This window comes from Candoia aspera, chromosome 2, assembly GCF_035149785.1.
Source record: "Candoia aspera isolate rCanAsp1 chromosome 2, rCanAsp1.hap2, whole genome shotgun sequence".
Lineage (NCBI taxonomy): Eukaryota > Metazoa > Chordata > Lepidosauria > Squamata > Boidae > Candoia > Candoia aspera.
In genome coordinates this window covers 165,932,104-165,951,848 of record NC_086154.1, presented here as the reverse complement: position 1 = coordinate 165,951,848, position 19,745 = coordinate 165,932,104, and the positions used below count along the sequence as shown (strand labels likewise).

Sequence of the window (19,745 nt, the reverse complement as noted above, 5' to 3'; positions counted from 1 at the left end):
GAATATTTGCAGGTAGATACTAGTTGAAAGAACAAACCTGCTTTTGAGTATGGAGATAATTATCTGTTTAAAGTATATCTTTAAAAATTATTGATTTTGGTTTTATTTTTTAAAACATTGTCTTGTTTCAAGGCGGATGATATCAGAGCCCTGCTTATTGATGCAATGCCTCCAGAAGCCTTGCCAACATGCTTTAAACCTCAAGCCACTGTTGTTAGTGCCTCTATCATTTCACCAGCATCAACTCCATCCTGTCTGTCTGCTGCCAGCAGTATAGATAACCTTGCAGGACCTCTGGCTGAAATTGCAGTGGCGGGGGCATCTAATGCTGGAGATGGAGCAACGGGAACAGAGAGGAAAGAAGGAGAAGGTACTCTTCCTGACTATAGGAAATTGCCAAAGTTGCAGTCCTAAATACACATAGTAGGAAATAATCTGAAGAAGTAGCAAGGCATACTTTTGAGGAAATATGTCCAGGATCTTGTTTAGAACATCCCCTCTAAGGCTTTGTCAAAAACAAAAACAAAAAACTAACACTTGAAGTAATAGATGAAACAGATGTTCCCTTTGGAATAACTATTCTTCTGGACTTTGATTATCTTTTTAAATTAGGGATTTTAAATTAATGACTATATGCCCAATTGCTCTCTGTATAAACTTGATTGGTATAAGGAGTATATCAAAGCATAGCCAAAATTGTAAGACTTGTAAAAATGTAAGATGATGGATGTTTGGAGGGAATAATATCTTTTTTACTGTGTTTGTTATGCTCCCAACCAGCATGAGTAGGCTACTCATGAAGTTGTGAAATATTACAGGATGATGATGATGATGATGCTAGAGCAGAGAAAATGGAATATGCAGCTGGTAGCTTTACCTGCCACATGTAGTGCCTCAGTAGTTCAATGCTCACCAAAAGAGAAGATTGTATTAATAATGAGAATTCACAGAATCTCCCATAAAAAATCCTTACATCTTGACTCTGCGTCTCTTGTTTATACTTTATATTTTTTCCTAGTAAAGATTTGCTTTCTTGTAAAAGATGCAGTAAGTAGCAGGAGGCATTATGGATTGAGAAGATTACAATTAAAGGACTAAGGATTTAAACTGAAGTTTGGTGGAAAGTTTGTGTTGTGTACTTACAGTGAAGGATATTTTTTGTTGTAGTTGTTGGTCTTGACATGAATATCAGCCAGTTCTTGAAAAGCCTCGGTCTGGAGCATCTTCGGGATATATTTGAAACAGAACAGGTAAGAACTCTGTATGCCCCTAAACTAGTGTTGCATTTATTTTCCTATTTTAGCTCAACAATGTGCATGAAATGGTAAGATATAATGGCTAGCATCCAAAGAATCACATAGCTAAGTTTCTCAGTGATTCATTTCAATTAATGTGCAAATAATTTGCCTAAGTTCTACCTTAAATACAAAATGAATTAATCTTGGTTCTTATGTTAATTACCTAGCATTTTTCCATCCATTACTTCAGCAAAGGAAGTTCCAATTAAAATTTTCTAAACCCACAGCAAACCTGAATAATTCTGTTCCCAATTCTGCTCTCTGTAATCTCTGCGCTGGGGGCATGAAACTAAAATTGGCTGGAAAGTTGGAGAGTGAGTAGAATGGTTGGTGCCTGTCACCAACCGTCTTCCTCCTCTCTTCAGCTTCTCCCAGTACAACATATCTGACCAGCCGGCTGGGCCCTTAATCTTCCTAGAATGCCTTGTTCATCCCTACTTAAAATATATTTATGCTGTCTTTCCTAGGCTCACGGTGACTAGTGAAAAATGCTACTTTTTTCTTCTTTCTGTGCTCTTCAGATTACCTTGGATGTACTAGCAGACATGGGTCATGAGGAGCTGAAGGAAATTGGCATCAATGCCTATGGGCATCGTCATAAGTTAATAAAAGGTGTAGAGAGACTTCTAGGTGGACAACAGGGTAAGTCTGTTAACATTCTGAAAATCAATTTGAGATTTAGCTACAAAGCTAAAGTCTCCCTTCATAAGTTACAGAAATCTTTCAGGAGATGGCTTAGTGGGGGGAAAGCAGTAAAGGAGAACAAAAACAAAATAAAAATATTTTATAAATAAACATGAGGTGAGAGCTCTTTTTTTTTTGTATACCCAGAATCATTTTCCATATTACACCTTTTCTGCTGTCCCATATCTAATACTCCGAGTTGTGTGATGGTTCCAAATGCTCTCAGTCTCTCCCAGGTAATGTAGCTCTTGTCACTCTCCAGATTTAGGGACATTGTTCTAGTCTTTCAAGTCCAAGGAACTACCATTCTGTTCTTTTTCTGAGACGTGTCGTCAGCTGTGATGAGGGAGTCAGTATCTTTTCTGAGTGCTCCAGAATCTTAGCCCTTGTGTAATCTCTATGGACAAAGAGATTGCAGACCTTAGAACACAATTAATTTAACTTACTCTTAAATCCAGCAATTTTTAAATGATGGCAGTGGATCAGTTCTAGATTTATAGTTGGTTCTGCTTGGTGTATATGTATGCATACAAGTTTAACGTCTTTTCCTTTTTCAGGCACCAATCCTTATCTGACTTTTCACTGTGTCAGTCAGGGAACAATTCTTATAGATCTTGCTCCTGATGATAAAGAATATCAATCCGTGGAAGAGGAGGTAAAAAAAAAATTAAAACATACTTAGGATAGGCCTTTGAATATAACACAATTGTTTGTTTGTTTGTTTCTTTACAAACATTTCTATACTTCCCAGCACCCAGATAGTCAAGTAACTCTGTTATCTAAACATACTGGAATTTTGTACATATGCAGTCTACCTTCATAACTGGCATCCTACTTAACCATTTAGAAATATGATTTACTCTTTGTCAGAATCTTTTGAAATGATAGCTAAAATTATCTACTGAAATATGGGATGGAAGCTAGCATAGTCTAGGACAGAACAGCCAGGATATACAAAGGACAGAAGTTTGTCACATCCTTGAGTCAGTTTCAGGCCAGAAGGACATTTCTCTTGTCACATAGGAATATATTTCTGCTTACAAGTATTGTTGCATATTGCTAGAACAAATGCAACATATCATGGCTTATGTCAGTTCCTCTGTCTTAAAAAGACTTTGCAGCATGCTTTAGTTTAGAGTTTTATAGAAGTGTTACTTTCCCTCAGTCTGAACAGATCTTACGTGCCTCTTTCTACTCCTTGTGCTTAAAAAAAACCCCTTAATACATTTAATGCAATAGATGTGCATTAAAGTGTCTATTGAAAGCAGATGGGAAAACTGTCTGGAAATTTTAGAAGTAGCAGACAAGGAGAAGTTCAAGCATTTCTCCTTATACCCAGTCCCAAATCCACTAACCCAATGATGGTTCTGTTTAGAAGGACTTTATCATGTGTAATTTGCCTTTTTTCAAAAGTCTTTATATGCTGATAATACATTATGTGTAGATAGAACCTTGGGAGTTGACCAGCTTTTGGAAACAAGTCAGGCACAAAGTCTTGCTGTCGCTGAGGGAAGCCAGACTGCATGCTAGCCTCATACAGCCCAAAGTTTGAAAGAGTCTCTTACTATATGAGTCAGAAGGTGGCAGCACCCAGCTGGTGTTCTCTGCACTTGAAAGCTAAGCAAAGTCAGCCCAGGCTGGCTGGTATTTGGATGGGAGGCTTTCTAGGAATACCAGGTTATAAGCTAAACTTGGAGGTGAAGAAATGTACCAGAAGGCAGGGGCAAACATCATGGCCAAGAAACATACATGGATTTATACAGAGGTGTGCTGGATCGGACTTTGCAAGGCAGCCTTTTGTCGAAAAATATTAGTTCGATGAAATTTAACGTTGCAACCATGGATGGTGGTGGCAAGGTGAAGTAGAAAGGAGCACATGGGAAGGATCTGCTCACAGCAGCCTGGTTATAGACACAAGGTTGAAAGAGCTAAGGCAGATTCCGCAAAGGCTGCTGTTAGATCCCAAGGAGGTGTGAGCACTTGAGGAACACCCTAAAGAGGTTGGGCTCATGCACTGTTGCCTAGCAGCATTAATCACTCTTATCTCTCTTGACTGACTTGGTTCCAGATAAACAGCAGGAAGGAGAAAGCGAGCTAAACAGGATGATGTTGTTTTTCCAGACCACCACCACGTAAAGACTGTTCTCTCTACCTCCCTTCTCCCCCAGCCACTCACCCAGTCTTTGATTGGAATGCCCCAGTTAACTCATTGGCAGCATGCCCCTGGATTTATTCAGGAATTGAGCTCAACTCCAAGAAGATTTTACAGTTACTGACTCTACCATCTGATTGTTTTGCAGATGCAGAGTACCATCAGGGAACACAGAGATGGTGGTAATGCTGGGGGAATCTTCAACAGGTATAATGTCATTAGGGTAAGTTTCAAGGGTTTTAAAGGCCTAGCTCAAAAATAATTGCTGGAAACTCCAAATAAGTTGATCCCAGTGGGAATAAAGTAGGCATGATACTGTGTTCAGCTTCTTGATTTTGAAAATCTTTTGACTATCACCCAGGGCCAAGCAAAGCATTTGAAAGAGGTGCTTTGCAAAGTGCATTAGTAATGGACTTTTTGCTGAAAAGGGATAAAAATTGTGATTTCTGGATTTACTGATTAAAAAGGGCTGTATATTGGGAGAAGGGAACTACGTTATGTAATTTTGAAGGGGGAAATGGTATTAAGCATGTCTATAACTGCTGTACAGAAGACTGGAAGTTGCTTCTTTAAGTATTTTTTTCCTTTCTCTTTTTCTTCGCTTTCTATTGTTTTCAATAGAAAACTTTCACTTTTTATCTTTCTTTTTTTCTTACTTTTCTTCTATATTTTTTCATCTTTATCTTTTAACTTTGTCAAAAATTCTTTAATGAAAATTCTATATACTGTCTATAAAAAAAAATACAAACTGCATTAGTGCAAGCAAAGCAGGTCTCTTTGAAGCACTAAAGCAACTTCATTCCTGGCAATGTTTGTGCAGCTGCTTCACAGGCTGTTCCCACATGTCTGCATGTGCGTGCATAGGTGGTATGTCTGTGGACCCTGCCAGCAAAGCAAAGAGGCTGGGGGCAGGTTCTGAAACAGCCACACAGGCCTTTGCAAAGGGCCAAGCTGATTTAGCTCTTGGAGGAAAGCTGCTTTGTTTATACTAATGTGCACCACAACTTGGAAGACGGCACATTTCAACTACTTTCATCTCCCTGGTGGCTTTGAAATATTAAGTCTTCAATTATTACTTCATACAGTAAATGTAATAAATGTAAATATGCAATATGTAATTTTTGTTATATTTTATTGACTTTTTTTTTAACTGATCAGGGATAAAAAAAGGATATGCATATGTGGATTTCTTTACCCACTTATTTGCAAGGTATCAGGTTTCTAGTTCAGCTTCTCCCTCTTTTTTATTTTATTTATTTTTATTTTAGTTATTTCATGTGGCCCCATAGAGTTAGAATAGGAGTGCCTTTTGCATTTGGCTCTGCTGTCTTTCAAGGAAGCAACTACAGTAGTGTCCCATATCCCTATTTAAGAACAATTCTGCTCCATTCTTTTGAGATGGCAAAAGGATGTACAGTTTCTATCAAGAGCAAATATATTTTAGTCCTAGTGAGTAGATGAGCAACTTAATTTTATTCAAATTATATTCACATAGTTAATAATTTGCTAATGTGGACTTTTCAGGGAAGGTTAGGCATTATATACTAGATATGGTAATATGGTGCATAAAATATGGTTTTAAAAAGAGAAATAAATTGGAGTGATGTGATATTCTATGGTAAGTGTGAGTCTTAAGTAGTTAAATCACATTCATGTCACAGTTCAGAGAAAAACTGGGCTACTTCAAGTTGCCTGAGATGCATGAACTTTTATCTGTAAGATATATATTTATATATTTACACACACACACACACACACACACAAACACACACACACACCACCCAGAGTCCCTCCTCTGGGGGGGAGATGGGCAGTGATAAAAATCTGATAAATAAATAAATAAATAAGCCTTACTTGTGTGCCTTACTAACAGAAGGCAAAGCTGCCAGAAAGAAGGAGCAAACTCTAATGCAGCCTTTGATTATGCTGGTCATCATTAGTAAAACAAAGTTTTTTTAAGATCACAGAAATCATTTAAAAAAATAGACAGCACATATGGTCACATTGACTCAGGAGTTTGTTTTTTGTCTTAATGTTTATTTTTTTTCCATTCTTCCATAGATTCAGAAGGTTGTGAATAAGAAGCTGAGGGAGAGATTTTGCCATCGGCAGAAAGAAGTCTCAGAAGAAAACCATAACCATCACAATGAACGCATGTTGTTTCACGGTGCGTAAGGTGGCCTTCTACAAATGTGTAGTTGCAGTGCAACAAAACTGGTTAAATCTATATAAACTGTCCTTCTGCTTATTTACCATTTTGGTATTTGGTTGATTCTGGATTCTGGACTCAATTCCAAGGAGCACAATTGGTCTCTGGCTGATTCTTCATGCCTCTTCAATTCAGCTGCACCACTCCTGAGCCTATAAGGAGCTAAATCAGTGTTTCTCAACCTTGGCAGCTTTCAGATGTGTGGATCCAACTCCCAGAATTCCCCAGAATTCTGGGAGTTGGAGTCCACATAACTGAAAGTTGCCAAGGTTGAGGAATACTGCTCTAGAGCATCTCCCAGCTCCCTAAAGAAACAGAGAGAGGAGCGTATGATGACAAGGAGAGGACATGGTAGAAAAGTCCTGATATGAAAGCAGTGTTCCACGTTTTCCATCGTAGATGCAATTCTATCATGACAAATGTTTTGTCTGGGTTTTTTTTTTTACCCAATCTCATGGAATGTGATAAAGATGCAGGTCAAGAAAGGAGCAAGAGAGGCGTGCCACGGCATCAATCCTTCTCCACAGATAGGAAAAAGAATCTGCCAATCATTCAGAGAGTCTTCAGGCAACTGTTGCTTAGCAATAAAAATGAACACATTCATAGATGTTAACCGGGGCCACAAGTACTTCCTGTCAGAAGAAAAGAGTCAGACAGCACAGCTTCTGTCTTTACACTATGCAGGGAATCGAACAAAGATTCTCCTTCTCTGAAAAACCCAACCCAACAGCTTCTCCAGTGTACTTAATAGTAACACATACCAGTAAGTGCTGGTGTTATCTGAACCCTTAAAATAACTTGAAAAAACCCTTAAAAAGTGTTCCTGTTTATTGGAAAAGATTAGGAGTGGGAGGCATTTTCCTTGGATTATGGAAATCATTTTCTTGAGAATCCACTGAATCTTCAAAATTCTCTGTCAGATTTTCCTTGGTTTATATAATTGAATTTTGATTAATTATTTTGCAAATTTGATGTTAAGATGAGGTTACAATTCCTATAGTGTAAAATACACATTTACCTGTGTTATTTTTTTGTTGTTTTAGGATCTCCTTTTATTAATGCTATTATTCATAAAGGATTTGATGAAAGGCATGCATACATTGGAGGGATGTTTGGAGCTGGGATTTACTTTGCAGAAAATTCTTCTAAAAGTAACCAATATGTTTATGGAATTGGAGGAGGCACAGGCTGCCCTACGCACAAAGACAGGTCCTGCTACATCTGCCACAGGTGGGTATCTGGAAAATCAGGTACAGTCTTTCCTTAGCTGAAGAAATGCTAAATCAGCTGAAAAAAGACAGCAAAGTTTTCTTAGTTTCCTAGCTTGGAGGAATGTGAATGCTGAAATATGAATAATCCAGAGGCTCGAGGAGGTATATACAAAGTTAAACACAGTACAAAGAACATTAGAATAAAGCACAGTTTTTCTTGTAAGGAGCTACCATTAAACAGCTTCTGAATTCACGCTGCCAGTTTCTAATGGCCAAATAATTGGAATGACAAAATGTGGCTTTATTGTCTGTTCTTCCAGTATGCAAACTGTAGTGGCTTGAGGGCCCAATTATTTACAGAATGTTTTGATATTCTTCCTATCACTTGCTTAGCCAGTCATGCATTTGTGGGAGTAATCTTGAGTTTCTCTGAACTAGCTCCTGAATTGCCATTAATCTTGTCACTGCATTAAAAAAAGAGAGAGAGAGAGAAAAGCTATTGGGACTCCATGTTGCAGGTGGGGGGGAAAAACGTAGTAGCATATTTGTCCTAAGAGCTGATGACTAAGCAAAAAAGAAACCTCACCCTTTGTACCACTTTAAACAATGTTTGAGAATTGAAAATCAACCATTTATACAAAGTTTTGATCTCTGACATCATGTATATGAAATGTTTTGCTGCACCTGAGGTCACATTTTAAATTATTTTCTTCCTGTCTTGTTTTAGACAAATGCTTTTTTGCCGTGTGACGTTGGGAAAGTCCTTCTTGCAGTTTAGTACCATGAAAATGGCCCATGCCCCTCCAGGACATCACTCTGTAATTGGCAGGCCAAGCGTCAATGGGCTTGCCTACGCTGAGTATGTCATCTACAGAGGGGAACAGGTAGGTGGCATGTGAAAATGGCATCTATCTTCTTCACTGGTTCATCCAAAGCTTTGCGCTAGGGGTACATTATTAAGCACCAGCAAAGGACATCAGGGCTGCTTCATGTTTTTGACAGCAAACCGTGGTTAGCCTCAGCATTGCACAATATTTCTGCAGCAAATTAGATGTTTTAAAAGCATGCATGACTCTTTCATGCTTTACAGTGCAAACTGTCTTGCATAAGAAGCAAGTGTGTATTTGCTTCAGTCTTCCTGCTGCCTGGAGACCCCAAAACTTGCTTTAAAAGTCTGATTAGATTATACTACCCTTCCGCAGAGGCACTTTTCTCTGTCACTGATAGATTTAACTATGCATAAAATAAAAATATTTTTTGAAGGCACGCTCACATACTGTGCATAAGGTCAGCTATGCCTTCACATTACTGAGGATACATTATAAAAAAGCTAAGCAGGAAATGTACCCTATCAGAGGCCCGTATGCAGCCACTGGATTCTCCTCCAGAGCAGCATTGTCTGTGGCTTGCAAAATGTTCCCATTTGTTATCCAAACTTGCTATGGCATAAAACAGTATGCACCCATGGTTTGTGGTAGACTACTCCAGCAATACAGTAATCTGCAGGAAATAATGGCTCCTGCCTTCAGAAGGACATCCTTAACTCTTTTTGAAAATTGCAGAGAGTGATTTGCAAGCAGTTCTACTCATCAAAGTCTAGGAGACTGTTTAACTATTTACATTAAGTATGATTTGTCATATTAATGTCATACTATGAAAGGATCTTATTCTTCCCAGCTCCTGTTCAAATGCTGTTCTTTCCTGGACTTCATAAATACGACTGGGACTGATGCTCCAAAAGCTTTCTCCTTTCTCCAAAGGAGGAAAGGAACAAGCATGGCACCAGCAAACAGGAGTGTAGTAGTACTTTGCAAAGGAATATATGTCCACATCAGATATGCAGATATAGTCTAGTGTAATTCCTACAATAGAGTTAACAACAACAACAACACTTCTTCCCCAAAATGAGATAAAAAATCAGCTCCACCAATTTCACATCATTGCATCACTGACTGTGGCCTTTGCACTCCCCAGAAGTGTTAAGTGTAGTTCCTGGTGATCAAAGCTTGCCTACCTTCATCAAAGAGTAGTTTCTGTCTCAGACAATATCTAGGAAGATATTAGATGCCGACCTCGGCTTTTATACATCCATTCTGCCCTATTAGAATATACTGTTTGCCCCAAGTGAACAAGTAATAAAGAAGATTTTATATTTGAAAACATGGGCAAGTGTTTGTTCCACATAGCACGATAGATATTAAATGAATTATGTTAGAAAAAGCAAAAAGATCAGACAATTGTGGTTCCTCAGACAGAAGTAATGTAAAAATTGGGTAAAACGGATTTTTGCTGTGTTTTGAATTATTTTTGTACAATGTGCAGTAATTTGAATGTATCTGCTCATTCTTAGGCTTACCCTGAGTATCTCATTACATACCAAATTGTAAAGCCAGATACTCCCTCACAGACAGCAATGGCTGCAGAACAGAAGACCTAGTAGATGCTGGTTCATTGAAGTAGATTACGTGATTTATGGACTGGATGGTTGAGATTGGTTTCAGAACATCAACATTACATGGAATTCTCATCATTCGGGAACTGCTTTATGTGTTTTATAAAGCATTGCTCCGTAAATGAATCTGAGTAACTGATACGTACTCAATTGCTACTATTCCTTTTGAGGAAATGTTTACAAAGGTTTGCCTTTTAACATCCTATCTCAGGCTCACTTTCCCTGCAGTTGCCACATGTGCAATGAGAACATCATTGCTTCAATCTGGATATGCGGGAACATAATAGGTAGTGCTGAGCTACCACCCTTTTTAAAGAACAGCAGCAAATTCTGATGCAACCGCTGTAGCGATGCGCATAGCTTCTGTTGAACTCATGCCACATTCTCAACATTCAAGGCTGGTTTTTCTTCTTAGGAGCCTTTAGTCAGCTATTTATTTTCACTTCTTTCTTCCGTTACAAAAATGAGCCAGGCCCTCCTTGAGGATATTTTTGCACAAAGTCAAGTTGACTAAAATCATTTAACAATGCAATAGGAATTTCTTATCCAAGAAGGTGTTAGAGGTATAGTTCTTTGGTCTGGGATTCTTTTTGCACTTTTTATGAACTCTTTTTTATGTTGCTAGACACCTAATTTTAAGGTAGACGCCCGCCTTTATCCCTGCCAAATTCCTCTTTCTTTAAGAGGAGTTCATACTAGCATTCATGTAGCAGCTTCTTGGAAAATGGTCTCTTTCTGGTGTCTAATACTCCAGTAGCCCTTAGCAGCACACTTTGAATGTGTCTGATAAAATGCATAGGAAACATTTGTGGGATGAAACTGAATAGGCAGAGGTTCCTCTTACCTCTCTCCCTTGCTCAGGCAAAGGTGTGAGCAAGTTAGTGAAATTCCTCAAGGTCAGTTGAACGTGATGTCTCCTGTTGGTTTTTGTTTTGTCTTTTAATACTTTCCCCAGATAATGAATGACAAGAGAGGAAAGGTGTGACCTAGGAGCCTATTCCAGATCCCGCATGAGTGTGCAGGCTCAAAGGTGTGACCTCTTTTTCACAAAGGGGCTATTAGGGTATAAAAGCTGACTGTAAAGCTTGCTTGAGGCCCTTTTCCTTCAACAGGAATAACTCTTTATATTGTGTCTGGATTCCCTCACATGCTGAAGTCCATGGAAATGTCCCCCCTCCCCTCCCCCCCAGACTGGTTAGACCAATAGATCAAGGAGTATGTTTATATTTGTCTTATTCCAGAAGACTGCTACTTAGTTTCTAGTTAATTTCTGCCTATTAAATTCATCCCCCTAAGTTTTCTTTGTGAAGAATCCTCTTACATACTGCCATCATCGTCATCATCATCATTGTCAATATAATATCAAAATTCTACCAATGAAAACAATCCTCCCCCTCAAAACAGCATCTTTAAGCAATTCCATGACTTTCAGGGAAAAACAAGTAATAACAGAGATCTATAAATAGAATATATAATGGAGAGAGGCAGCAGTATTACCTTGCAAAATCTTTGGTAATTAAAACAGCCAAAGAAAGTTCACTCATAATGTAGTTCTTCCATAGAAGTTTTTTATTCCTTGAAAGTAAAGTCATTATTTTATGAAACCTACTGGCATCTGCTTGGAAATGGGCAACAGTCTTACCTGATGACACAGCCACCACCAAAAACCTCCCTCCAAAGACATTTCTTTAAAAAAAAAAAAAAAAAGATTAGCCAAGAAAAATCATGTAAACATTTGTCAGATTTAGCACGGATCCAGGAGATGAAACACGGTAACTGCTGTGAAACTACCAGTTTTGCCTCTGCTGTTTGTGGTCACTCAGTCTATCTGGGTTTCTTGGCATGTGATGACATAAGAGCTTGGAGGCCCAAGCTGACCGAGATAGTTTTACCTCTGAAATAAATGTCTAAGTCTGGAAAGGTATATTGGGGCTTCACTGTTAGAATCCAGATGAACATTCATTTAGAAACCTCTGTTTTTAAGCACAGCTCTTGGAAACGTGCTTGTGGTTGAACTGCAAATAAATGTGAAAATTTACATTTTGCCAGCTCCATGTGGATGTTAATTAGAACTCAGCTGTTCTTAATATTTAAGCCAAATGGTTAAAACGAATGTGGAAGCCTAATGTTCCTTTTCTCCAATAGGAGAACATATTTGACTCTGTGGTTGTCTTTTTCTGAAGTGTGATGGTTAATCGAATGGATAATTTAAGTCCTAAATTCTGAGAATCTCAAATTGCCAGTGTCTTGTAATATGTTTTGTGCAAAGTAAAAAGTGCTGTCCAAGGAATTCCATTTTCAATTACTTTTGTCTTGTATTAATGTGATTTTGTTCATTCTTCCTGGTCAGACTTTGAAAAATATACATGCATGTTTACTCAAGTCTTCAGAGATCTAAAAGTCTAATATGGGGTATCCTAAAAACAAATTGAATTCAACATCATTCAGGGTAACACAGCAGTTAATGTTCCCAGATACAGGAGTTGAGAATTGATGCTGCAGAGAACTTGTCCACTTGATTCTGAAATACATTTATTTGGGGTAAGACTTAAACCAATAGATTCAGTAGAATATCTCCCACTATGTTCTGAGCAGAAAGCCTGGTCACACAATCTTCAAAGTAGTAAGGGTTGTGTTAGCTTTAAATAAGCTACCTTTGGGGCCTCCTCCAACCCCCTGGAAAAAAAAAAATCCAAGCCACATCAAGTAGATGATAAGATGCCATAAATATAGTGCCATTCATTGGTTTTGTCCCATACTGAGAAGTGTATGAGAGCAAGGGTCATGCTCTGGGCTGAGACTTTTTCGAAGAGATTAACGCTGACAGGCTTAACGTCACAGTACAATGTTAGGTATAACCCTAGAGAAATACGGCATTATCTGTGTGGGCTCGATTCTAGCACTTGTTCTTGTAACCACAATTAGGACTTTTAAGTACCGTGGTCATTTGTGACGGCTGCACAAAGTATAAAGCGGTGAATCTGCGTGCAGCAACATTCAGGTTTGAAAGGGAGCCTATAGCCAATTCATTGAAAGATATGCTTATAGGAAGTAGGTATTTGCAAAGACACATTTGTCGTATTACAGTTTACATGTTTAGGTGTATAGCTATACATGTAAATTGGTGAATAAGCTGTTAAGCATATTTTTTAATTACAATCCTGGGAGTTCAGACATGAGGATTGCAGCTACGATAATGTCTTTGGCTATGTTTGGTTGCCCAAATGCCACATGCCATAGTGGGGAGAGGGGAAAAGAAGAGAGACTGGGTAAGCTGATAGCTACTCTATTTCCGCTTTGTTTGTTGCTGGAGTTTGCAAAAATAAACAGATGTAGAATTTGGCTTTTTCTGTAAGTTGACTACTTTGTAGAAGAAAGGCTTGTGTTTATGAATCTGCAGTACAAATATTTTAGTGAATTCTTTAAATATGGAAACAAAGGATGAGGCGGTCTCATAGTTGCGCTCTCACCAGACTATCATACAAATTTGAGGGTGGAAGCGGAATAAAGAGATTTTTAAAATAGTCATCAATGGAAAATATGGCATATTTTAAAGTTCACATCCATTACAGCCTCTGTGAATTCTCTGAAAACATTATTCATAACTCTGATGTGCAAAGTATATTAACAGCTTTCTTTAGAAATCCCAACCAGTGCAGAAAGGGTACCTTATGAATAGTATCTCTTGGGCTATTTTTATGCAAGTTCCAAAACATGGGGTATGTGGTTTCAAATGTTTTGCACCCCTCTGATTTAAATAAGGTTAAGTCTTTCTCCAGAAACCTGGAAAACTTAGTGCAGAGGCTAGGAAGTGCTAGGAATCTTGGGAATGGTCATCATTATTACTGTAGTATAATTCTCAGCGTTCCTGAATGCCTGAGATTGCATCGTGGATTGCTTTCTGCCACACTGATATTCCGATACTGACTTAACGACTTACAAAATACCTTTTCTTCTGTGACCATTATCTGTCAATGCTGGAAATAACAATGTTAACAGATATAAGAGAACAGCATTTTGTTGTTCAGAGGTGGGCAGCTGCTGTTTTCAGAATAAAGAGGCAGAACTTGAGATTGGAGTCTCCAGGTGAAGCAGCAGTTTCGTAGGAGATCTAGGAGTCGATATAGTGAGGTGAACTTAATGGGTAGGCTTGAATTGAATTGGGGAGGATGTTCAGCCCACCCCACCCCACCCCACTGCAGCTGCCTCTTCCGAACCTCCTTTTCCCCTTTGTAGGCCAAGCAGCAGTTCCAAGAGAGCAATTTGGAGCTGGGAAATGGCACAAGGAGAAAAATTCAAGGATTTCCCCTATTTAGAAAATGTAAAATTGGAATGTTAATTCATGTCTTCTATGATATATGTTTCAGCCCTTAAAGAATCAATAGGAGAATAAATGCAGGGATGACTCAACCAGTAGGTAGAAGATACATGGAGTGAGATTTAAAGGACAACAAATCACCAGCTATTTATGTTTTCTCACTATGGTGGAAGAATTTTCTGCCTTAGGCAGTAAAACATTTTTGGACCCGTCTGCCTACTAAAATACTGAATTTGGTCGCTATGGAAAATTTGATCTTACGTATGCCTCCAACTTGATGTACATACAGGACATTCTGATATCTGTTCTGTTATTTTAATAATATTTCCTCAGCTCCTCCCCACAAACCGTAACTGCATATTATCATGTACTGGTGTGACTAAGACACGACATAAATAATGAACCAAACGCGGTCTGTTGAAGCATGTACTCCTGGCAGCATAAAGCATAAACAAATGTACCGTTTGAATTCTAGAGGTTCCCGTTTAAAGAAAGAGCCCAATGTGCAAAGTCTGTTAGTGGATTCCATCACCTTGAAGGCCTGTCTGCGTAACTGCAGTGGTGCTTGTGATCCAAGTGCCTTGCTGTGTGGGCAGCACCTGTGCAAGGGCGGTTGTCAGTGTGGACAAAGCCAGTGAGTTTGTCACCTGCTACCACGTTTTATGCTGATCTGGCTTGCAACTACTGCACCTTGTTCATGAGATTGCGACCTAGCATATGTATCAATGTCTGGAAGAGCTCCATCTCTAGTATTTCCATACACTCTACCCGATTGCAACCTGCTGTGGGAAAGTGTAACAAGGCATTCCCCCCACCCCCGCATGATACTCTTTGAACAAGGTTATAAAGTGTATGTGCAGGAGAAGCTCCATTTTTGCTGGAGGCCTTATAATCAGGGTTCAAATCTAATTGTAGCCATAATGGGGTTTGTTTATTCTTAAATTAGCACAATGTGCAAACTCATCCACCACGGTTCATTTCTTGGGTGGGTTCATACATCACTCTAGAGCAAACCAGGAGTATATCTTGACACCACCACCCCTCCCAATAACGGTGTCTCAGTATTTTGCAGCCAATAGGAACAAGCTTTATGTATGCTGCAATTTTTTCATAGCTCTGGAAAAGTACAGAACAGAATTGGAAGTGCCTGGCTTTCTGATCATTGTATCTCCATTAAAACACAATCTGTGTAGTTACTCAAATTACAAATACTTTATGTGAGAGAACAATAAACTGAGCTGAAATTCTAGAATCAAAGTTTCTATCATTCAAAAGCAGGGCTTTGGTGTTACTCATTGCTTGGTGCCCCCTCCTATAATGCCAAAATTATACTAAATTATTCAAAAATGTAGAATTAGATAAAACAGTAACAATTGGTTATGAAAAATAGAATCATGCATATTTGCTCTATTGACAGAATTTATACTGGGTGCCAGATGTTAATGACTTAGAGCAAAATACATAATGTATAATCGTGCTTTGCATAAGAATTTTGTGACGTTTTCCTTCATGCTTTATTAGATGGGGAAAACAAGAGGCAGACTACATAATAGAGAACGGTTTTCAAAGGAGTAGCTGTACATCTGTTGTATCAAGAGAGTCTTGTAGCAGCTTAAAGGCTAACAAATACATTACAGCATTTGCTTGTTCGTGGAGCAGAAATGTTCCATCAAAGTTTGTGCCAGAATGTAAGGCATATTTTCCTCTTCCTACCTTCCTTTCATATTCCTTTTAGTCTGTAGGCCTGAAGACAAAAAAAAAAGGCAAAATATGCATCGAAACAAAAGTATCTGTATGCCACTGAATACCATTTTTGTAATTTATTGATCATAAAGTAGATGTTTTTGTGTACTGGTTATGCTGAAAAGTAATTACTGGTAAAAGGTTTTAAAGGCTTTTGTTTATAGTGCAATTTCAACAATATTTTTAATTTATTTGTAATGCCTTCAAAACTTCCAGCAAGTTTTCAGAATTGGTGACTTTGTTTATATAGGCTGATGGCTACTGCAAAAAAAAAGAAAATCTCTTTGATCATCTTGGCATCTCATTTATTCTCACAGGCATTAAAGTACTAGCTTTGCATTTTAAAGGTAATCTTGTGTAACTTGCTTGCATAGCTAGCCTTGTGTTTTTGATTTCTGTTGGTAATAGAAGAACTTACGGAGTCCCAGTATGGCTTCTTCATTGTCTGTGAGTTGGAGCTGGGAAGTTGCGTATTTCCCTTTTTTCTTAAAAAGAGTTATGTTCTCTTAATTTACCAGTGTGATGAAATTTTGCATAAAGCCAATGTAATAACTCAGTTAACTCTTATTGTGCTTTCACTTAATGTCAGACATATAGTACTTGTGACAGAATAAGAATCAATAAACACTTTTTTAATACTTGAATATTTGCATTTTTTAAAATATGACATATTAACAACAGTGGAACCATTATCCTGCAATGGTTTCTTTGGTTTACTCAAATGCAGTTTGTTGAGAGAGATAGGTACTATATTCGCTGTTTTGCCTTTCAGAAACAGCAGAAATTTAAAATGTGCTATTGGACTTTATGAAGTGTATGAGAGAGAGAGTCAATGCAATCTTATCATTTTGCTTCTGGGATGAGAGGTTCTCCAACTCAAGAGTTGCTTAATAACAACTACCTCCACCCAAAGTATCCTTATCTATCTTCTGATAGTACACAGGTACCAGAGAGTCCAGCAGGCATTTTTTCTTGTTCAAATATAATCCATTATTGCACTTTTATGAAGAACATGAGATTCCTAAATAGCTAAACCCAGGATGACCTAACCTTTTTATTTCAAGGGATATAAATTTTTCAAGTAAGACCCATGTGCTCGAAAGCCATCTCCAGTACTGACAGGTTGGCTGTCCCTTTTCCACTATGAAGTGTAATACAGTTTTACCTACTGTCACTCATAATAGGAGCCTTAACATTTCCTTCCCAGCTTACTATTTCATCTTCTCCACTTAGAGGCAAAGATGCCTTTTGTTACTGTATTCCTCCTACCCCACAACCTATACACACATTGTATTAGTGTATCTTGGGCTTGAGAAACCAGAAATAGTTATGCCATTATATAAACTATCTTGTTTATTATCATACCCTCCCTATAAATTTATAGAAGTTTCAACTCAAATTTTCTTGGAATAAAGCAAAACAACCTTGAGCACTTGAGAAAGGTAGGAAATAAATTTAAAAATACTAACATCAACCTTTTCAGTGGGTCTGCAGTCTACAAATATACTGTTAGACTCTACCTAAAATTCTCTGCAACAGATACATGTTTTTTGTAACAATTTTAAATAGAAAAAAATCTGATGGTAAGTCTGGTTTGATCTGAATGCAGAAACCAATAAAGGAAAGTTTCTTCTCTTCTCATGACCCCCACTGCCTTTTATCCATATATGAAAAGAATGAATGAGCCTTTTAATTTTCATTATGAAAGGTAATCACAGCTGAAAATTTATTTCAACTAATTATTGTCAAGCAATAAATTAAACATACAATCTAAAAAAACACACATGCATTTTAGACATCCTATATAAAATATACACAATTGGGGTGGGTGTGGTATCAAAAGCTTTGACTGAAGGGTAGGCCAAGCCATGTTCGAAGGAGTGTGCAACTTCCCGTATTGTGCCCGGAGAAGGCAGGACCAGCTGGATGCTGCCTGTGAAAACACTATCATCCATAGGCATGGGGTCTTACCTGAAGTACTAGACTAAAATAAGCCAATATATAAGGAAGTCAAAGATAACTTCAGGGTAAACTGTCCCTAGCTATATAGCCATCAAGGAGCAAACACATGGAACCATTCTCTTCTGAAAGGCTAGCTTAAGTGTAGGAGATTCAAGTGGCTATCTTTGGCATAACATGTGATGGGTCCATTTAGGAAATTGGGGGGAATTTGGAGAATTGAGAAAGGCCAGGTGCATTTCATTGAGCCTAGCCCAATTTTGCAGAGGGTGAGGCTATACCTCAAGTGAAATGAGACCTAAATCCCAGTTGCTCATGTTTCCTACTTAAAATTCGCTTCAGCGGCAAATTGGAGTTTGATCTGAACTGAAGGGTGCACCCCTTGCCATCCAGAAAAGGAATCTTACAGGCTGGTAGCTCTCTTCAAAGAAGAAAAATAGCTCTCTACATGCCCCTTCTCTTAAGGCTGCTATAAAGGTCTCAGCGTTTCATGCTACGTAGGATTCCTGGGGAATGAGGGTGCTGCATGCCAGTCCTCTTTCAGGACCCACCTGAAGGGTCACTTTATAGGGTCCCTGTGCCTTATTAAGGCATGCTAAAGGGCAGAGACTGATCTGACTAAAGCTAGGGGGAAAGTCACCATTTTAAAATGTTACTTCCAAAGTTACATTTACAAACATCACTGAAGGTTCGTCTGGAACTCACTGGCAGCAGAATTCAGAATTAAAGGAAAAATTTCTTGACACGGTGCTCATTTTTAGCACTGACTAACCATGGTAACTAATGGCTATACTTTGGCTCCCATACTAGTTAATAGAGAAAGATATGAAGAAGCTTTCAGCCTTTGCCTATCTGATTCTTGTCAAATATTCTGACAACTTCTACTATCCTTAAAGTTGGTTGTACTCACTGGGGCTTATGAGAGTTGAGCATCTTCTGGAACTCACTATTGGGGACGGCTGCTTGAAAGCCATCTGTACTTTGGCCCCATGCAATACAATAGTGCCTCCTTCCTTGATGTCTCAATATGCTAAACCTCTTGGCATGCAGACAGAGATCTGCCTGGTTAGGTGAAGAAGAAACAAATGTCCGGGCATTTGTGTCAGAGAAGCTTGTTATTATTATTCGGATAACACAAAAGCCTTCCCAGCAAGAGAAACGGGGAACCAGAGGCCACCAACTTATGCCTGATCATGCTGTAAGACCAGAGAGGCATACTCAGGAACCAAGAATCCAACCTATCCATGAACAAAGACTCTGCTCTTGGCAGGTCATCCCCAGAGGCAAAGGCTGGGGGAAAAAGCAAGCACTTCCAGTGCTTACTGGCATTTCCCAAATTGTCTCAAAAAAGAATGTGTACGCTACACTTCATAAATCCAGATCCATTTTTTAAAATTTTAAATCAGTTCCAGCCACATGTAGGGAGTGTGAAAGTCACTTCACAGTGAACTATCAACTCCTTTCCCTTTCTTTACACAAACACTCGGCTTAGCAAAACAGGTGGCATTAGGATATGTTATAAATTCCAATCAAAAACTCCAAAACCAGGCACTTTAGTAAAGTAGCTCCACCCCAGGGGTAGCTGCAAGCAAATACAAGGTGATCAGATACAGACACTAGGAGAACGCACATTTCAAAACCAGATTGGACACGGTGTTTAGGACCTTGCCTAAGCACAGGACATCTTTCACCATTCATTAAAGCGGCCCTTCGTTCTGG

The 19,745-nt window shown here is 38.6% G+C and overlaps 1 protein-coding gene across 1 annotated transcript in view; it reads left to right on the top strand.

The window, feature by feature from the left end:
* The window catches only part of TNKS (tankyrase), a 95,493-nt gene extending 83,105 nt beyond the window's left edge, over positions 1 to 12,388 (top strand). The window contains exons 19-27 of the mRNA XM_063294742.1: positions 133 to 370; positions 1,168 to 1,250; positions 1,820 to 1,940; positions 2,540 to 2,637; positions 4,283 to 4,357; positions 6,196 to 6,301; positions 7,387 to 7,573; positions 8,282 to 8,438; positions 9,905 to 12,388. Of these exons, the coding sequence (XP_063150812.1) occupies positions 133 to 370; positions 1,168 to 1,250; positions 1,820 to 1,940; positions 2,540 to 2,637; positions 4,283 to 4,357; positions 6,196 to 6,301; positions 7,387 to 7,573; positions 8,282 to 8,438; positions 9,905 to 9,991 (1,152 nt within the window). The 3' untranslated portion in view covers positions 9,992 to 12,388. The remainder of the gene's footprint in view (positions 1 to 132; positions 371 to 1,167; positions 1,251 to 1,819; positions 1,941 to 2,539; positions 2,638 to 4,282; positions 4,358 to 6,195; positions 6,302 to 7,386; positions 7,574 to 8,281; positions 8,439 to 9,904) is intronic.
* The last annotated feature ends 7,357 nt before the right edge of the window (positions 12,389 to 19,745 follow it).